Source organism: Mirounga leonina, unplaced genomic scaffold, assembly GCF_011800145.1.
Source record: "Mirounga leonina isolate KUSES-001 unplaced genomic scaffold, KU_Mleo_1.0 Mir_94, whole genome shotgun sequence".
Classification (NCBI taxonomy): Eukaryota; Metazoa; Chordata; class Mammalia; order Carnivora; family Phocidae; genus Mirounga; species Mirounga leonina.
Genome location: NW_023270855.1, coordinates 1,669,330 through 1,688,074, shown reverse-complemented (window position 1 = coordinate 1,688,074; position 18,745 = coordinate 1,669,330). Strand labels below are relative to the sequence as shown.

Below are 18,745 nucleotides of genomic sequence, written 5' to 3'. Positions count from 1 at the left end.
TTTTTAATTCTAAAGGCAACACAGCCACACCATGAAAACAACACAGAAATCAGATGAAACCCTCAACTCTCGCTCTGGCAGCCGGCCCTGTGTTTCTGAGCCTGGGCTTGCAGGGAGCCCCGCCAGGCAGGCGGACGGCCCCCGCACCCCCGTGTGTACACAGGCCGCACCGAGCATCCTCAGGACCACCGGAAGCTTGGCCACACCGCCTTACTACCATTTCCTTCCCCGCCGGGCTCACGGAGGCTGTTCTCATTGTTTCCTGTTTGCAACACCGCACTGAACACCTTCCCCACCGTAGGCCACAAGTAGCCCAGAAAAGGAGGAAGGTGTGATGAGGTAGCTGGTGGATGCCCCTGCGGCCCAGGGGCTGAGGGGACCGGCTGCGGTCCCCGGCACACGGACTCCCCTGGCCCCCCCACCTCCCTGGCCAGCACAGCTCCCCAGACCCGCTCTCTCGGTGACCTGCAAAGTACCACATCCAGAACATTTCCCCTGAAACCTCCTCACTTAGGTTTTTACTTACAATCTGTTATAAAACAAATACGCTTTCAAATAATAGCTGTAAAAAAGATGTGTTCACTATACCAGTTCTTTTGTCCCTAGTATCTATTTTTAAAAAAATGCATTGTAATCGGGGTACCTGGGTGGCGCAGTCGGTTAAGCATCAGAGTCTTGGTTTTGGCTCAGGTCATGATCTTGGGGTCGTGGGATCGAGCCCCACATCGGGCTCTGCCCTCAGCACGGAATCTGCTTGAGATTCTCTCTCTCCCTCTCCTTCTGCCCCTCCCCCCACTCGTGCTCGCTTTCCAATAAATAAAATCTTTTTTAAAAAAAGGCATCGTAATTAAAAAAAATTTTTTTTCATGTTGAAACTTCTTACTACATACCTTGGCACACATGGAGTTAGTGTGCGGTCTAAGGTGGGACCTGTGGCTCTTAGGCCACCAGCCTGGGCTCCACCCTTCCTGCCTGGGTACCCAGAGCAAGCGGAATGACCTTGCAAAACTGAAGTCAGCCCCTGCTGCACCCTCCTTGTCCCTCCCTCCACACCTTGGGTGGAGCCCAGCATTTCACAAATACACAACAAGCTCACCCCCTGCGCCGGTGTGGTCCCCTCCACAAGTAGCAGGAACTCACTTTTGATGCCCCCAGCGAGGGAGGCAGCTGGGCAAACTGAGGCATGGAGCTGTGACCAGGCAGTAAGAAGTAGAGCCAGGGTGAGAACTCTGGCCATGCTGACCTCCTCCAGTCTCATCTTGGGCCTCTTCAGGCTCCCAGGCCCATGTCCAAGCCCTGCCTTCCACCGAGCAGGCTCCGCTGTCCACTTGGCAACTTCCCCTCCCCCATGGTGATCACCCTCTTGCCTACTGGGTACCTTGTTCAACTGACCCCTCCGATCTTACAGCTGACCCCATGTGAGCAACATGCCAGACCAATATGGATGAAAAGCACGGAGGGGCTTAAGGAAAAGATCCCAGAAGTTCTGGAACTGACAAAACAAGAGTAAAAAGGCACAAAGGACAGAACAATAACTGCAGGGAGGGCCAGGACACCCACTGCTGTTCCCAGGGCAGAAGGGGGCAGGCCTCAGGGTGCTTGCTGCCTGGGCCTCAGGACCCAAGGGACTGTGGTGGGGGGCAGCCTACAGGGTATCCTGAGAAAGCCGCCTCTGACATCCCTGATAATGTCATGGCCCCTGTCGCAGGGGCCAGGAGGCCGCCCCAAGAAGGAGGCTGGCCCTGGGCTGGGGGCAGATAGAGGTTAGTCCCCACAGCCAGCGGCCAGTGGGCTGGGGAGTGGAGGGAGCCAGGCTGGGGCTAGCTGGGGTCCCTGGGCCTCCTCCTACCCCTTCCAGCTCCACCCCTCCTCCCTGGCCCTCCTCCTGGGACTGCAGGGCTCGGAAGCCGGAAGCGGGTCCTTGCCTGAGGGGGAAGCGGCCTCCGTGGTCGCTCAGTCAGCCCTCCCACTAAACCTCCCCCAGGACCACTGAGGGCAGGGGTGGGGGGGTCGGACTTCACCAAGAGGAGCCCAAGGCAAAAGCTGGGCCTGAGGGGAGTCCCACCACTGGAAAGGCTGGGCCCAGCTGGGGAATCTCAGGGCCCCTGCGGAGACGGCCTGCCTCCTCAGACCCACAGACACACCCCGCCAGTCCCCAAGAAGCCCCTGTTGGGCACCGAGGCCTCCCCGGCTTGGATGAGGGCCTCCAAATCCAGAGCTTCCTCCCTGGCCCTCCCCAACTCCTGCTCCTGTGCCCGCCCCAGACACGGGCTCAGGCTCCCACAGCAAATGAAGCTTTATTGCCACACACAGACTTTCCTGCTCCCTGTGGGCCAACTCTGCTCCTCAGAGAAGCCTGCTCGCCGGCTTGGCTTGGAAGCAGACAAGCCAGGGCCAGGAGAGCGGGGGTGTGGAGGGGCCCGGGGGAGGGAGGCCCAAAGAGACCCCCCACCCCAGGTTTCCCTGAGCGGTGCCCAGCCCCAGGGCCTTGGGGGCTGGCTTGTGTTGGGGGAGGGGGCTCATCCTGACCCCCCCTCGGGGCCCCCAGGCACGGAGGGGGAGGCGAACCCCACGGAGCCCCCTCAGCCCACCACGATGCCCTCACCGGAGCAAGAACAGAAAGACGAGCCGTACATGCGCACGCGCGCACACACACGCAGGGCCCACACGTGCCACAAGCTGACGGTCAGCAGTCCAGGCCGATGGACACCAGCAGGTCCTCCAGGGCCCGCAGCCGCTGCTGTGCCTCCTCGATGGCGCTGTAGGTCTGCACCGTGCTGGCCACGTGGAAGCGGATGTCGTCCACCAGCGGGATGGAGTCCGTCTCCTGTCGGGCAGCCACGGCCGCCGCCTCCTCCCGCACGGCCTCCACGAAGTCCTCCCGCTCCACCAGCTGCGGACAGGCCAGCTCAGAGCACGCCTGCCGCCCGCCCTCAGCCTGCCCCGCCCACCCCGGCTCCCGCGGGCCCACCTTCTCGATGACCTTGGCCATGTACTCAGTGCACTGGTCCTCGAGGCGTGCCAAGCGGAAGAGCTTGGCCACGCGCCACACGCCCACCACGCTGTCCTCGTCCAGCAGCTGGGCCAGGCTGCGGCCACACAGCCGCTTCAGGCCCGGCAACAGGTACATGTCGGCCACGCTCAGCACATCATAGGCCGCCTCGGGGGGCAGCTGCAGTGAAAGAAGGGGTGAGGGAGGGTGTGCCCCGAGGTCACCAAGGCCACTCAGGGCCCCGGCCGCAAGGCTGGGTGGAGGCTGCAGGCAGGGCAGGAGCTCCCACCCAGGCCTCGGGGGGACCCAGATTGCTGCAGGCATTGTGGGACCAGAGAGGCTGGAGGAGACTGGGGTTCCCGGGCCTCAGGCAGGCTTGCAGGCCTGGTGCAGGCAGGGCCTTAGCAGGGGAAAGCAGCTGAGCTGTGAATCACACAGACCCGTGTTCTGAAATTCTGTTGGGACCCTAGGCAAGTCATTTCACCTGTGTGTGCCTGTTTCCTCCTCTCTGGGAGGTGCAACCATGCCTGTCTCAAAAGGCTGTCAGAAACTGAAGATGTGAATGGGGGCGCTACATGAACCAAGCACAGGGCTGACATCACAGCCCAGCTTGTCCCCTGTGCCTTCTCCCTAACCAGAGGCCACATGTCCCAGCCTGCGTTGCTGACAAGTACGGCCACTAAGTGAGTTCTCTCCAGAGCCACAGGAGAACTGGTGTGTGTGGCCTCCACCTGGCCGAGGACAAAGGAAACTGCTTGCCTCGTCTTCCTCAGCCTCCTAACGCGTGAGTCGGCCTGTACCCCGATCTCCAGGTGCAAAGGAGAATACCACCTCAGGTGCTGTGGACCAGGTCCGGGCCGCTCTGTATCTCGTCAGGAAGTGCGAGTGGAACAGACCTACAGCCGCTCACTTCTACCCGGCTATGGTGCTTCTGCATGACGGCAGCGCTGGACGGCCGGGACAAAGATGCTCGGGCACACGACACTTATGCCTAGTCCTCAGAGAAGGTCTGCAGACCCCTGCCCTAGGCCATGTCACAGTGACAAGATGGAGGGGACAGCCTGGGTCCCAGTAAGCCATCTGCCCTGGTGCACATACCTCAGACATGAAGGAGAAACAAACTTCTCTCTGCTTTACCACAGTAGCCTTTTACACACACACACACACACACACACGCCTTCGGCACTAGCCCCAGCTGCCCTGTCACCCACACGTTAGGGATGCTTTGGGGCAGCTGAAGACCCAGGGAGGCAACAAGAGAACAGGAGACAGAAATCCAGGACCCTGGGCATGGGCTGCTATCCAGAGGTAGGAAGCTCAGGGCTCCCCACTGTTGTGGTAATTCAGGGTTACTCTCCCTACCCACCCTCCAACTGGAGAACTCGGGGACCCCAGGTGGCATGTGCTCATGATGTGGCTCCTGCCATTCATCCCTGCTCTGGAACCGACTGAGGTCCCCTCTGCCTGAAAGACAAATCCAAATGTGTCCCACACTTCTCCAGCTTCCTAGAAAACCAGCCCCATGGAGCAAAGCAGGACCTAGGTCCTCCCTTTAAACCCCGTGAAGACCCGGGCTGTGGCCCTGTCCCGACGGTCATGCCCCCCAGCCCAGTGCACATGGCCTGCCTGAGCCCCGCACCTCTGTGTGGTCGCTATAGATGTAGTAGAGCACGTGCGTGAAGATGTCAGGCGAGATGCCATGGAGGGTGATGGCCGGGAGGCCGCCTGAGGCCTCCAGCTCCTCGTTTTCTCTGAAGTGGTCGTTCAGCAGGGCCTGGAAGTAGTCGCTGCGGCCGCAGAAGAAGGCCTGGGGGAGGCTGGGCTCAGGAAGGGCGAGGGCCAGGGCCCAGGCCCAGACAGCTGGCCAGGGACTTAAGGCAAGGGGGTGGTGGCGTGGGGGGGAAGGGACGGCACCTTGTGGCAGAGAAAGCTGCAACCTTCCACCCGAAAGCAGACATCAGGACAGCTGTTGAAGCCATCAGGACAAGGGAAGGGCAGCTCCCCGAGATCACCCTGCGGGACAGGAAAAAAGATACCCTCAGAGCAAGTGGGACAAGGGAGAGTGGCCAGCCCCAGTCTAAAGCCTATTCTAGCTCGATAGGGTGGACTGCTGCCCCATTTGAAGATCTGAGTACAACACCAACAACAAAAGTAAAGTGGGCTCAGAAAAGGGAAGTGAGAGGTGCCTGGGTGGCTCAGTCGTTAAGCATCTGCCTTCGGCTCAGGTCATGATCCCAGGGTCCTGGGATCGAGCCCCGCATCGGGCTCCCTGCTCCGTGGGAAGCCTGCTTCTTCCTCTCCCTCTGCCTGCTGCTTCCCCTGTTTGTACACTCTCTATCAAAAATAAATAAAATCTTTTAAAAAAAAAAAAAAAAGAAAGAAAAGGGAAGTGACCGAGGCGCCTGGGTGGCTCAGTTGGTTTAGCATCTGCCTGCAGCTTGGGTCATGGTCTCAGGTCCTGGGATCGAGCCCCACATGGGGCTCCCTGCTCAGCAGGGGAACCTGCTTTTTCCTCTCCCTCTGTCCCTCCCACTGCTCCTGTGCTTACGCTCTCTCTCAAATAAATAAAATCTTAAAAAAAAAAAAAGAAAGAAAGAAAGAAAAGAAAAGGGAAGTAACTGGCTCCAGGTCACACAAGGGTTGAACCCAAGAGTGGGACTTGTCTACCACAGCTATGTCCACACTGGGCCCCATCCCAGAACGCCATGTGCTTACACGGAGCTCAGGGGGCAGGGCACAGTCGGCCAGCAGGGCCATGTCCTCCCGAAGCCGGGGGTCTGCTGTGGGGGGCTCAATAGTCAGCACCTTCACGCACGTGCCTGGCTTGGATGCCACTGTGGAGGGGAGAGTACAGCTTCAGGGAGCCAAGTGGGCCCTGCCAGTTCCCGCCCGATGCCCCGGACCCTAAGTCTGGACGCACCAAACTCGGACACCTTCTCGCACTTGGCCTCGAGGTCACTGAGCAGGTCCCACAGCTGGCACTGCTTGGCCAGCCGCTCGCAGTCGCTAACATGTTCCACACCGATGTCCAGGCGGCCTGGGTGCGGCATGGGAGGCTCAGGGCCGGAGAGGAGCCCTCTGCTGTCCCTAGCACTGGGACTCCTAGGTCTACTTGCTGCCTTGGTTTTCCCATCAGGAGCCACTGCCTGAGTTCTACAGGCCCCAGGACAGGAGAGGGCTCAGTTTGCAGATGGGACAAGTTCTTCCTGAGCAGACATACCAGCTCATTGTCTCCCAGCCCACCCAGGAAGGAGTTGGAACCGGCCCACACTGCAGGGGATAAGTACCAGGAGGTAAAAGGAGGGCCCAAGGCCACAGCTGGGCCTGCTGCTGGACAAAAACGCCCTCCCTGCCTGCCCAGCCTGGGCCCAGAGATTTACCTGTGTACAGGTACTGCAGCAGGGCCCCAAAGGCCACGGGGTTGATCTGCAAGCAGAGATAGCCAGGCGGGGAGGTCAGAGGCGGCCACGCAGCACAAGCCCCTGCTGTCCCTCTGCCCCTGGGAGGGACGCACCAGTGGGTGCCTCAGGACCACGACGTTCTTGCCCTTCCATTTGGTGTCCAGCATGTTGGCAAAGTAGGCACTGCGCACGCCCAGGACGCAGCGATGTGCCCGGAAGGGCTTCCCGTGCACCACAAAAACCACGTCGCTATGGATGCCCTGCTCCAGAAGCCTGGGGAGGGGTAGGCGGAGGGGGTGTTCAGCATGCACCTCCCCCCAGTCTTACCACAGCGGCTCCCACCCCACCCTGCCAGACATCCCTCAGCTCCACATCACCGCCCCCCTCCACACACACCCAGGCCTGCACCCCATCTCACCGCTGCAGGAAGTCGTCGTAGTAGTCCCGCCTCCTGCAGGAGGCTGTCACCTGCTTGTAATCGCGCAGGGCCCGGCGGATAGGGTCGCTAAGTGCCCCATAGAGGCAGCGTTCCCCATCAAAGGTGTTGGCCTCACAGCGGGCTCCTGGGGGCAGCAGGGCTCACCAGTCAGCAGGGTCAGGAACATGCACACTGCGGCTGGGAGAGGGTCTGGGGGAAATCCTCATCTCTCCCCCTGCAACCTTCCCACATGTAGGGCCCAGCCCTGGAATTTGGAGCCCCTTCCAAATTACCCTGGGCCCACTATGACACTAGCATCTTATCTGCCAGGGCCTAGGCACACAGGCACATCTGGGTACCACAGACTACAAACAAAGCAGGCTCAGAGACTGCCCTGTTCTATGCCCTGGAGACACAGCCATAAACAGACAAATCCCTGTCCTGACTAAACTGATTCTCTAGTGGGGCAGTGGCCAATAAACAGGTTAATAAATGTCAGGTGCTATGAAGCAAAAGAAAGCAAGACAAATGGTAACAGTGGTTGTGACTGCCATGTAGAGGCCATGGAAGGTCACTGTGTCCGTGACAACATGCAGAGACCTGAATGGAATGAGGAAGTCGGCCATACAAAGATCTGAGAAAGGGCAATCTAAATAGAAAGAAGATCAAGTGCAAAGGTCCTGAGGTAGAAGAACACTTGGGAGTGCCCAAGTGCCCGAGCACCGGAGAAGCCAGTGTGGCTGAAGAGTGAGCACATGGGGGAGCCAAAGGAGGTGAGGCCAGAGGGGGAAGAGCAGGTCACTTAGAAGCACAAAGACTGGCAAGGCATTCTAGTTTTATGCTAAATGCAACGGGAAGTCTTTGGAGTACTTTAAGCCTATCAGACTTGGGAGACCCACTGGGCTGTATTATGGAGAACAGATTGTAGGTGGGGCAAAAGGGGCAGTCAGGAGACCAGAGGAGGCTGGCTTTGGGGCCAGGGAGAGATGCTGTAATTGGGCTGGGTGGTGGCAGTAGAGACGGGGAAGTGAACAAGGCAGAAAATAGGTTCTAAAAGCAGAACCACCAGGACTTGCCGATTGGGTGTGTGTAGGGGTGACACAAAGACAGGACTCGAGGGCATCTGCAAATGCAAACCACACACACACACACACACACAGAGCCCCAGCCCCTTCTCTCACCGTTGGCCAGAAGATAGAGTACTAGCTCCTCGTGCCCACACAGGCAGGCATAGTACCTGAGGGAGGGAAACAAAGAGTACAGGAGGCAGTTACCAGGACTGAAAGCACCCCCCCCGCACCTGCCGTGACCACCCACCCACCTCGCACTCACAAGGGGGTGCTGTCCCACTTGTCCCGCACATTCACCTCCACGTCCCGTTGCTCCAGCAGGTACCTAGGCGGGGAGGAGGTTAGAGCCTGAGTCAGGACAGGTTCACTGTCTGTGAGAGGAAACCCACAGAATGGGGAAAGAAAGAAAACATCCCCTTTGGCTGAGGGAAGTCTCCCCTCAGGTGAAGACAGATGACAGACCAAAGCAGGAAAGGCATTCGAAGCAAAGGGACCAACATAGGTAGATAAGGTGTAGAGATGGGAACTCATAAGGCAAACACTGAGCCTCAGAAGCAGGACCCCAGAGCTGAGGAGGACAAGATTCTGGCCTGAAGGCATTTGGGAGAGAGGAGGTGGTGATGCGCATCTGTTCTGCTAGAGCCCCCTGGCTGCTTGGGCCAGCAGATTGGATAGGGGAGACTGGAGGGAGGGAGACCAAGGACAAGGCTGCTGCAGGTGTCCTGGTGGTGTGAAAGCATGAAGAAAAGTGAACAGATTCTAGAAGGCAAAAGTCAGGAGACATGGTAGCTGATGGCATGTGGGAGGCAAGGGGAGTGGTCATCATGGATGGTGATGAAGCCATCACTGAGGGCAGGAAGCCTGGGAGAGATGTCCAAGTTGGGCCAGGAGTGCTCTTGAGCTGCCCTCAGCTTCTGGGGTTATCAGCTAACTCCTAGGTGACACTTGATGCTGGGGAGGGATGAGGGACTCCGTGGGAGTCAGGAAGCCTGGGACCAGCCCGAGGGAGCTAGTAGTGGGTCAGATACAGGTAATAGGGAGGGAAGGGCCCACGAAGTAAGATGCCCCACATCCCAAATAGGCACCCCGTCACTCCCTGTTCTATGGCGATTTCAACGCCAGATTTGCTTTAACTGCATTTAGGAGTTTCCAAATCCCGGGGGGTCAGAGGTTGTTTCTGGGTCCTAGGTGTTTCGAGCGTGCCAGGCCCGGTGCGTATCAGTGCGATGAGCCACGTATGGAGTCCCAGGCCCGCCCCGGGGTCTGACCTCCCGGTCCTGAGCGCTCGGAGGGCGACCCTCCTCTCCGCCCACTTCTCCGCGGCTCCGCGTAGCAGTCCTCTCCTCTGAGAAGCCCTCCGGGACCCCAGGGAGCAAAACACCCCCAGCACTCCATCCTGGCGCACCCCGGCTGGGAAAGCTGCCTCGGTCCCCTGCTTGGGCGCCCAGGCGCTCTCGGGGGACGGTCTGTGGTGGGTCCGGCGCCAGGGCTGCGGCGGCGCAGAGGCGTGCGCCTGCCCGGAGCCGGTCCACCGCATGCGCCGGGGCCGGCGGCGCCCCGAGGGCGCCCCTCCTACCCCGCCCCCTCCCCGGGGGCTGCGGGGTCCTCACCGCACTCGGCCCACATCCCCTTTTCTGCAGCTGGCGAAGAGGTCGCTGGTGTCCATGGTGCGAGCGGCTCGGACCCCTGGCCGAACGATCCCAGGCGGCAGTGGCGGCGGCGGCGCGCCCCGGCCGGATGTAAACACACGCGGCCCCGCCCCGCTCCGCAGCGGCGCCTGGCGCCCGGAGGACCTACCCGGGCCGCGCCGCCCCGCCCCCTGCGCGCCCGTGCCCGCCCCCGCCCCGCCCCGTCCCGCCCCGGAGCAAGAACGAGTCGGGCAGGCAAATGAGCTGGGCCCGGCGTGGTCTCCGGGCGGCTTTAATGGGGGTCCCGGGGCGCGGCCGGGGAAGCGGGGCAGTTCCGGGACAAGCCCCTCGGGGCGTCAGGTGGAAATGGGGAGGGCTGTGCCGAGACTGTTCCGTGAGTCGGTGGGGAGCGGGAAGACCCCGCACCGAGGGCCGGGCTGCGGGAGAGCGGCCGGGGCCGGGAGGGGAGGGGAGGCGCGGCTGTCCGCTCCGGGTCCGCCCCGCTCGTCCCGGCGCAGCCCCAACGGGGCGAGGGCACGGTCGCGGGGTCACAGTGGACCAGAGCTGCCGGCGGGCGGGCGCCCTCACAGGTGCGTGTCCTCCTCGAACACGTCCGAGTCCTCGGGGTCCCGCTTGCCCCCCATGAGCGCGCTCCAGCCCCCCGGGCCGTTGACGGCCCCGCCGCCGTTCAGGCTGGGCTGCTTCTCCTGCATCTCCGACTGGCTGTCGCTGGCCACGTCCAGCGTGGGGTTGTCGTGGCAGCCGTTCTCTACGAAGCGCAGCTCCTCGCCGTGTGACTGCGGCGGTGGGATGGGAGAGGGCCGCTGGGCGAGTGCCCCGGCCCAGGCCCCCACCTGCCCGAACAGCTCCGGGCTCACGGCACCGGAACCATTCACTGTTCCTTCCCTGGTCTGTGAAACCCTACACAGGGAACCCCCAGCGGACCCTCGACAGATGCCCATTCCCTTCTGTTCCCATAACCAAACTCCTGAGGATCCTTTGCACTAAACAACCAGTGGCTTCCCTGACATCATCTGATCTCTCCCCACAGTCCCCCACTGCACCTCTAGCACCTATGATGGGGCTGGTGCCCTGCAGACAGGAGGGATAAACTGGGGGCTAGGCTCGGGACAAGCAGCTTCAGGCACAGACCCCCTCATCCCAGGACCATTAATGCCACCCCACCTGCAGTGAGGACAGTGAGTCTCCCTGCTGGGTACTCTGTCCTCCACAGGCACCAGCCCCAGCTCAAGTCCTCCTGCAGACGTGCCCCCATGCTCACCACGTGTTTGAGCTTGGGCAGCCGGCGCTGCCAGCAGTTATAGAGCAGGCCCAGCACGATGATGATGACACAGATGGCCCCGATGACCACCAGCACCACAAAGAGCGTCCCATAGTCGCTGCGCACCTGGCTGGCCCGTGCCTGGCAGCTGCTTGTAGTGGAGTAGTTCTGGATGCCAATCTGGGGGTGAGAGGGGCCAGTTTCCTCAGCTGAGGTCCTGGGTGTCAGGGCTCCCTGTGGGGCTGTGGGGTTGGGGCTCAGGGACAGGGGACAGGCTTTGAGAAGAGCTGGCATACTCCTGGCTACACTCTCTTAGAGGCCTGGACCTGTGCTCACCTGGGGCTCTATCCCTGTCTCTGCCCAATCCCTATCCGTTCACCAGAGGGCAGCCCCAAGCCTCTCGATCCCATGCCTCCATTCTCAGCCTCTGCTCACATCCCCCCATGGCTCTGCCCTGACCGTGTCCCTGCTGGGGCAGAAGTCTGGCTCCACTATTGATTCAGGTCCCTGGAACACAGCTTCCACCTTGGGCATGGAGGTGATCTGGCATCGTTCTGACCACTGTGGGCTATACAGGATGCTGGGGACAGCCCACATCCTGGGCCACCACCAGCCCTTTTCCCATAAGAGTGGGTGGTCACCAATGGCATTTGGCTGGCCGGTACCCCTGCCACAGTGCAAGCTGTCTTGGGTGGGCTGGTCTTCTCAAGCCTAGAGGCTGCTGTGCCCATACTGGGCCAGGCAGGTGCTCTCTCCACAAATCAGCATCTCAAGCAGAGAGCAGGGAAGGGGAGGTGCCATCCTCATCAGATGACAGGTGCCAGGGTGAGGGTGCTGTCTACTAGCTCCCAGTGCAGAGACCTGGGAGCCTCCCTTTCTGCCTTGGACTCCCCTGAGGCCAGGTTTCATCTCTTCTTGGGTGTCTATGAACAACCTATTTCCAGTACCTTTCTCTATTGACTTTTTAGTTACCAAAGATCAGTTTCTCTTGCTAGGTTCACCCACCAATGAAATTGCTAAATTTGCCAGACCAGGTCAGTCTGAATAGTGTCCAGCAAAGCTAGAACACCCAGGGGCCGAAAGAGGCAGGAAGTTTCTGTGGGAAAAAGATGAAGGCCAGCCCAAGTTTCCACCTGCCCCCCCGCCACCATCCCGTGTTCATGAACCCAGAATTTCACAACTGGAAAGGCCCTTGGTAGCCATCCAGGTAGTAAGGCCAGCATCATGCTTAAAGGCCTGGGCTCTTAAATCATTCAGGCCTGGTCCAAAGCCTGGCTCTGTTGCTTCCTGGCTGTGCGTTCTTGGGTGAATCACTTCCCTTCCCTGGGTTACAGCTCTCATCTTAAATAGGGCACCAATGGTACTCAACTGGGTACCTTATTTAATCCTCACAAGGCCCGGGCTGGCACTGAGGGCTGAGTGAGAGAACCCAGCGCAGTCTGGCACTTAGTAAGCATTCAGTGTGCTTATCAAAAAAACCCCAAACCACCAGCACAACCACCTTTCCGCCTTGCCCGTAATAGATAAGGAGGTGGGGTGCACGGTCACGCACAGCTCATCTTTCCCAGCTGTGAAACACTGCAGAGCCTTGGAGAAGGGAGAGGACTGATACCAGGTCACTGGGTTTCACAGTGAGGAGTTGGCATGGTGGCTGTCCTGAAGAAAGGAGGTGAGGAACCCAAGGTCCTCCCTTGCAGAGAAAGTAAAACAAGGAGCAGGAGGACCAAGGAGGAGGACCGAGTGGGGGGCCTTCCCCTCCCAGGCCCCGGCTCTGCTCAGCCCTACACAGGGGTGGCTGGCTGTGCAGGAGGACAGGTTGGCCAGCCTGCTCCTCAGCCCATGTCTCCAGGACCTGCCATGCAGCTGGCCAACTGCACTGAGTCACAGGTGCCCCTCGAGATGGCAGGGCCCTCCCCTGAGCCCGAGCCCCATCCCGCCAGATGGTGCCTGGTTGATGGCTTCCAGAGCATGCCCATGCCTGTCGTGCTTTCTCTTGTGGTTTCTGAAACTGCATCACGCTCTCCCACCCCACCAGGCCTCTGCCAATTCCTAGGGCAATTCCCACCTACCCACAAGACTCCCACTTACCTATCAGGCCCCCAAGGGACCTCGGAGGTCCCCTTCCCTCTGAGTCCTATCCTGACCACCACCCCCTCCGGGCCCTTTCGCAAACTGTGCGGTGGTGCATATACATTCCTATGCATTCGTGCACTCTGTCTCTCCCACGGGAACTGTGTCTTAGGAGGACTGAAAGGAGGAGCTGTGCAGAGCAAGATTCTGTCTTCTGCTCCTTTGCACCACCATGCAGTCTCCTACCCTCAGGGAAGGCAGCCCTGCTCCCAGAGCTCCCTGCCTTCTTACCTCCACCAGATTCCTTCGGATGTCACCCAGCATGGAAAGGACATCTTGAGTGGGCACCACCCCTGAGGGGAGACACTATCATCAGCACAGCCTTGGCCATTGGGGCGCCCCCAGCTCCCTGGGAGAGCCTCTGGCCTGAGCTTCCAGAGGCTTGCTTTCCCCCTCCTGACCACATGCAGACCCCATGGTGTGTGCACTCCCCCTTTCTCCTATGCGGCCTCATTGCAAACTAATGAGTGAATGCCTGCCATCTGACACATGGGACACCGGGCGGTCACCCCAAAGCCCCACACTGCTGCTTTTCTGAACTCGCCCCCTCTGCACCCCACCAGTCAGTGTGCAGGACTCATTGTCTCCTCTGGTGCTGAAACCACACCTCTTCCTCTCCTGGTCCCGACATTTACACCCTCCTCCTCTTCTCCAGAACTTCAGTTCAACTCCAGTTGAACCCTACACTACGGGCCCAACCACTACCTCTTCCTGCTATCCCAGGGTCCAAGGTCAAAGCCCTGTCTGTGTGCTTTCCTGTGGTTCTGCAGACCTCTCATGGCCCTCGGGAAACGGTGCTGGTTTAACACTGCCTCCCTGGGCCCCCCTTCCATGTGCTGCCCCTGCTCACCCTGCTCGCCCACCAAGGTCATTAGAAGGTGCTGCTCCTTCTCGCTGGGCTTGCTCAGGGAGATGTGCCAGTCCCCATGATGGCCACTGCCATGGCGGGGCAGCACCTCCTCCACCAGGGCCAGAAGCTGCAGCCCTCGGTGCTGCCGGAACACCTCCTACAAGGACGGAAAGAGAGCCCCCAAGCCAGTGATGGAGAGGGCTCTACTGACACCCTGCCTCCAGGTCTAGCCCCCGCTCCAACCTCCAACCTCCAACCTCCTAGTAGCCAAACACTGGGAAAGGCCATCCGGCTATTCCAGAGGGGACTGCTCTCGTAGCTCTGGAGACCATCGAGAGACTCTGAGCTTGGCCTTTGGGCGGAACTGTGGGAACACCAAGACACATATCCACTGGGCATCCAGGTGCTCCTTCCTGCCTGGGCCTCTCACATGAGGAGGGTGTGGGGCCTGCCTGGGGATACTCACTGTTGAGCTTGGGGACAGATACACTCATGTGCAACAAGTCTGGGAAGTGGGTGTGCAGTGTGTGAAGGCCTACGGAAGTCTGCTGGCCGGGCCTGAGTATTCAAGTGTCCAGTGCAAGGGATGAATATACTGGGAGGCCAGGCGTGCAACAGACCAAAGGTGCACACCAAACCCAGGAGCGGGGGTGGGGAGCAGTAACATGCTCACCTCTTGGCTGTCATTGCACAGATACTGCCCAAAGTTGGGGAGTCAAGAAAGCTATCTGAGTACTTTTATGGTGGCACTGGTGACCGGAGGAACTAAAACAGATATGGTTAAAATGGTAACCCCTGGAAGCAGGGCTGGGGCAGGAGGAGGGATATAAGCAGATTTTGTTCTCATCTGACACTCTCTTGTACTGTTTAGATTTTCCCGACCTTGTGTATATATGATTATGTAATTAAAAAAAACAAGAACAAGAGGCAGGTACTGGCCAGGAACTCAGTGAGTGGCAGAAACCCAGGCAGGCTACCGACCTAGTCCCATCAGGGACTGGCCCTGCGGCTGCTCTCCACCCCCAGGCTCCTCTCCAGCAGCCTTCTCCCTTCTGCAACCAGGAAATCACTGACCCCTGTTCCTGGTCTCCAAATCTTCCAGCAATGCACCTATCCCAGCTGTTGCGCTTTCTCTTGAGTGCCCTGCCTTAGAGCTTTGAGTCAGGGCTGCCTGCAAGGCCCAGGCATCTTATCAGACCGTGTGGGGCCCTGACATTCCTATCTCCTTTCTGGTAGAGCCCAAGTTAGCGAGGCTTCCTGGTCATCATCCCAACCTAAAGGCCACCAAGGGGGTTCAAGTTCCTTGATACCATGGCAAGTGTCAGGTGCAAGCTCAAGCCTTGGCATTCACTGGCTGAACAGAAAGCCAACTCGGTTCTGAATTTGGGAGAAAACTGGTACCTGGAGATAGCCACGCGCAGCTAGGAAAGCCCTATTCCCAAAATAGTTCTTACCGTCTTCATGTGCAAATGTGTGCATGTGTAGGGCTGGGGTGTGTAACCTGCATCTGCCTGAGCCACAGGCACTGTACCCAGCAGCCTCCCTGCTTACAAAAGAAGCGCATTCCCCCCACAGGCAATGCCTCCCCCCAAGCCACAGGCCTATGATCCCCCAGGTGTGCAGACCCCACATTCTCTGGGTCAAGATGTCTGCCCGGCTTAAGCCCACAGACCCACAATGTCCACTCTGGCAGCATCTGGTGACTACATATTTCATGCCATTTATTCTGTAGATGGGAACTGAGTGTCAGTGGCCTGGGGAGAAAGCCCTGAATTTGGAATCAAATAAATCTGGGTTCAAATTCCGGTTCTGTCATTCATCAGCTCTGCGACCTTTAGCACAATACTGCACCTCTCTGAGCCTCAGTTTCCCCCCCTGAAGAAGGGAACTACTCCAAGGCCCAGCAACATTAGAGTGGATACATAAGTGGAATACTAGACAGAAGCACAATGAACAAACTTCACTACGTGCAGCCATCTAGATGAATCTCAAAAACAGAACATTGAGGGCAAACAGCCAGACACAAAGTACTACCTACTAAATGATTATGTAAAGTTCAAAAGCATGCAAAATCAATGTATGGGGTTACAAATCAAGAAAATGGTTTCCCATGAGGGAACAGTGTCTGGAAAGGAGAATGAGAAGGGCTTTTGGCGGTGCTGATCATGTTCCGTGTCTTGATTTGGGGGCTGATTACGTCCTTTTGTGATGATCCATCAAGCTGCACACTTATGATCTATGCTTTTCTGGATGTATACTGTAAGTCATTAGAACTTTTCCTAAGTGCAATGCTATCTTCCCTGCTGACTCCTGGGTGGATGGTCCTTCCCTCACATCACACCATTTCTCCCACAGTCGGGGCTCCAGTTCTCCTGCTACTGTCCAAGCACCCATTTCCAACGCTGAAGTTATATGCAACTCCTCCAAGTGTCTGGAATGGTCCTTATGGTAAACAGGAAGGGACATATGACCGAGCCCATCATTTTGACTTGTGGCAATACAGCAGATAGAGCTGATGAAAGTCCTGCTCGTCCACCTTGCTACAAACACAGAGCAACGCTTGGGGAAAAAACATAGGCAGAAACAGAGGAACTCAAAGCCAGAAGAGTGAGCAGGTGCTAAAGCTGCAGCAATTCGTGGGGGTCCAGGGCCTAGAAATGGAACCCAGGAGCTGGAGACTTGGCTTTAAATGCTTACATGCTCTTGGCCCACGTGAGATGAAGAATTAGAGCAGAGTACCAGGATGGAGCCTGAAGCCCCAAAGAGCAGCCCTTTCAGTGAAATGGGGACTCAAAAACATTCCTGATCTCCTGGAGGAGCTGTAATGGGCTCTGCCATCTGCCGGGGTCCATGGGTAGGAGAAAAAGATTATCCAAGATCACTTGTGCTTCACCTGGGTTTGGAGTCCAAATGGCAGTCCTTCATGATATAAAAATTCAAGCCAAGAGATTAAGATGAAAGCTGACCTAGGACTCCTGGAACTCCCAAAGTTTCCCTGAAACCACTCTGTTGGAACTCTTTTACAACCCGGGGTTGAAGAGGAGATCACAATAATGAAGAATGATCCATACAAGGAAACAAGGTACAAAGCCACCAACAGGAGACCTGACATCCCAGGATGTTGTGTTACTAAAACAAAAGGTGAGAGATCATGAAATCAATATACTTAAAATAATTTAGAAAATGAAAGAATAGAAACCATAATGAAAGAAGGGAACAAAATAAAGAATAAAGGGAGGGATTTGGAACCAAGGAGAAATTCTAAAAATATAAAACAGTTATCTATACTAAAGATCCAATCGATGGATCAAACAAAAGATTAGACACTGCTGAAGAGAGTTATTAATTTGGAAGCTAAAGCTAGGAAATCACTCAGAATGCATCAGAGAGATTTATTTATTTATTTATATTTTGGAGAGAGAGAGAAAACATGAGCAGCGGAAGGGGTAGAGGGAGAGGGAGAGAGAGAATCCTCAAGCAGACTCCCTGCTGAGCATGGAGCCCCATGTGGGGCTCAATCCCAGGACCCCAAAGAGCTGAAACCAAGAGTTGGATGCTCAACCGACTGAGCCACCCAGGCACCCCTCATCAGAGAAATTTTAAAAAGAGAAAGCATAAAAGTGTTTTAAGAGACATTACAGATAGAAAAATAAGGCCCAATAAACTTCTAATGAGAATGAGAGAGAAATGGGAAATTGGTAATATCTAACAAACTGCATATGCAATCCCACTTCCAGGAATTTACTCTGAAGATACATCCCAACAGCACGAAAGTACATACGCACAAGGTTATTCGATGCAGCCTTGTAAGTAACTGCAGAATACTGGAAACCACCCAAATGCCCACACAAAGGAAATTTAATAAATAATCTATAATACATACACAAAATGATTGAGAATAATCTCCATGCACTAACATAAAGTGATTTCCAGCATATACTGTTAAGCAAGAAAAGCAAAATACAAAAGAATAATGTTATGGACTGAGTATGTGTCCCCCCAATAATTCATATGTTGAAGTCTAACCCCCAGTATCTCAGACTGTGACTGTATTTGGAGACAGGGTCTTTCAAGAGGTGACTGAGCTAAAATGAGGTTGTTAGGGTGACCCTATCCAATCTGATGGGATCCTTACAAGAGGAGGAGATGAAGGACACAGTCAAGCACAGAGGGACAATGATGTGAAAACACAGAGAGAAGATGGCCATCTGCAAACCAAGGAGAGAGGCTTCAGGAGAAACTAATCCTCCTGACACCTTGATCTTGGACTTCCAGTCTTCAAAACAGTGAGGGAATAAATTTGTTTTTAAGCTATCCAGTGTGGTATTTTGTTATGACAGCCCTAGCAAAGTGATAAAAATATAAATAATATGCTACACTTCCTGCAAAAAATTATATATCTATCTGCTTATTTCTATAAAAAGAAACCCAGAAGGATAACCAGAAACTAATGAGACTGGTTACCTAGAGGGAGTGGGTGGGAATGGAGGGCAAGAGGTGATGGGGGAGAGGAGTATTTCTTTAAGCATACATTTTTGTGTCATTTAGATATTTAGAACCATATTAATGTTTTACATGCTCAAGAATACAACTAAATCAACAAGGATGAGGGGGAAAAAATCCAAAACTGAATACAAACAGAAACAAAAAAAACCTAACTATATCTCAAATGTGTCTCAACTTACTCTCAAATGGTTTGGAAAATGCTAAGAGCTGGTGATTCTGGCTGAAATATACACAGGATTTCTTTGTAGCAGTTTTCTGAAATTATATCAAAATAAAAAGCTACAAAAAAAAGAACATGAGAAAATTAAAGACATTCTTTACACTAATAAGGGCTGATATAGATATATCCTTATAGAAAGAGCTACTAAGGGGTATATTTCAGGAAGAAGGCAATTAAATTCACAAGAAAGGAATGGGGATGTGAAAAGACGTGTAAGCAAAGAAACAAATATATTGATAAAGCAAAAT

The 18,745-nt window shown here is 56.3% G+C and overlaps 2 protein-coding genes across 5 annotated transcripts in view; both read right to left on the bottom strand.

The window, feature by feature from the left end:
- Positions 1 to 9,634, bottom strand: ABTB1 (ankyrin repeat and BTB domain containing 1). Of its 4 annotated transcripts, none has more exons than XM_034998281.1 (12): positions 9,492 to 9,634; positions 8,144 to 8,206; positions 7,993 to 8,048; positions 6,812 to 6,956; positions 6,507 to 6,666; positions 6,373 to 6,418; positions 5,913 to 6,029; positions 5,708 to 5,826; positions 4,907 to 5,005; positions 4,632 to 4,799; positions 2,972 to 3,172; positions 1 to 2,893 (listed from the first exon to the last, which is right to left on the bottom strand). In XM_034998281.1, the coding sequence occupies exons 1-12, from the start codon at positions 9,545 to 9,547 to the stop codon at positions 2,687 to 2,689; spliced, it is 1,437 nt and encodes a 478-aa protein (XP_034854172.1). In that variant the 5' UTR covers positions 9,548 to 9,634; the 3' UTR covers positions 1 to 2,686. The 4 variants fall into 4 exon arrangements, with proteins under 4 accessions (XP_034854172.1, XP_034854173.1, XP_034854171.1 ...); XM_034998282.1 differs by having other exon boundaries at positions 8,179 to 8,206; positions 9,492 to 9,631; XM_034998280.1 differs by having other exon boundaries at positions 8,144 to 8,252; positions 9,492 to 9,605.
- Positions 9,635 to 9,769: 135 nt separating this feature from the next.
- The window catches only part of PODXL2 (podocalyxin like 2), a 33,795-nt gene continuing 24,819 nt past the window's right edge, over positions 9,770 to 18,745 (bottom strand). The window contains exons 5-8 of the mRNA XM_034998704.1: positions 13,772 to 13,928; positions 13,153 to 13,214; positions 10,792 to 10,971; positions 9,770 to 10,306 (exon numbers count right to left, since the gene is read on the bottom strand). Coding sequence (XP_034854595.1) covers positions 10,094 to 10,306; positions 10,792 to 10,971; positions 13,153 to 13,214; positions 13,772 to 13,928 — 612 coding nt within the window. The 3' untranslated portion in view covers positions 9,770 to 10,093. The remainder of the gene's footprint in view (positions 10,307 to 10,791; positions 10,972 to 13,152; positions 13,215 to 13,771; positions 13,929 to 18,745) is intronic.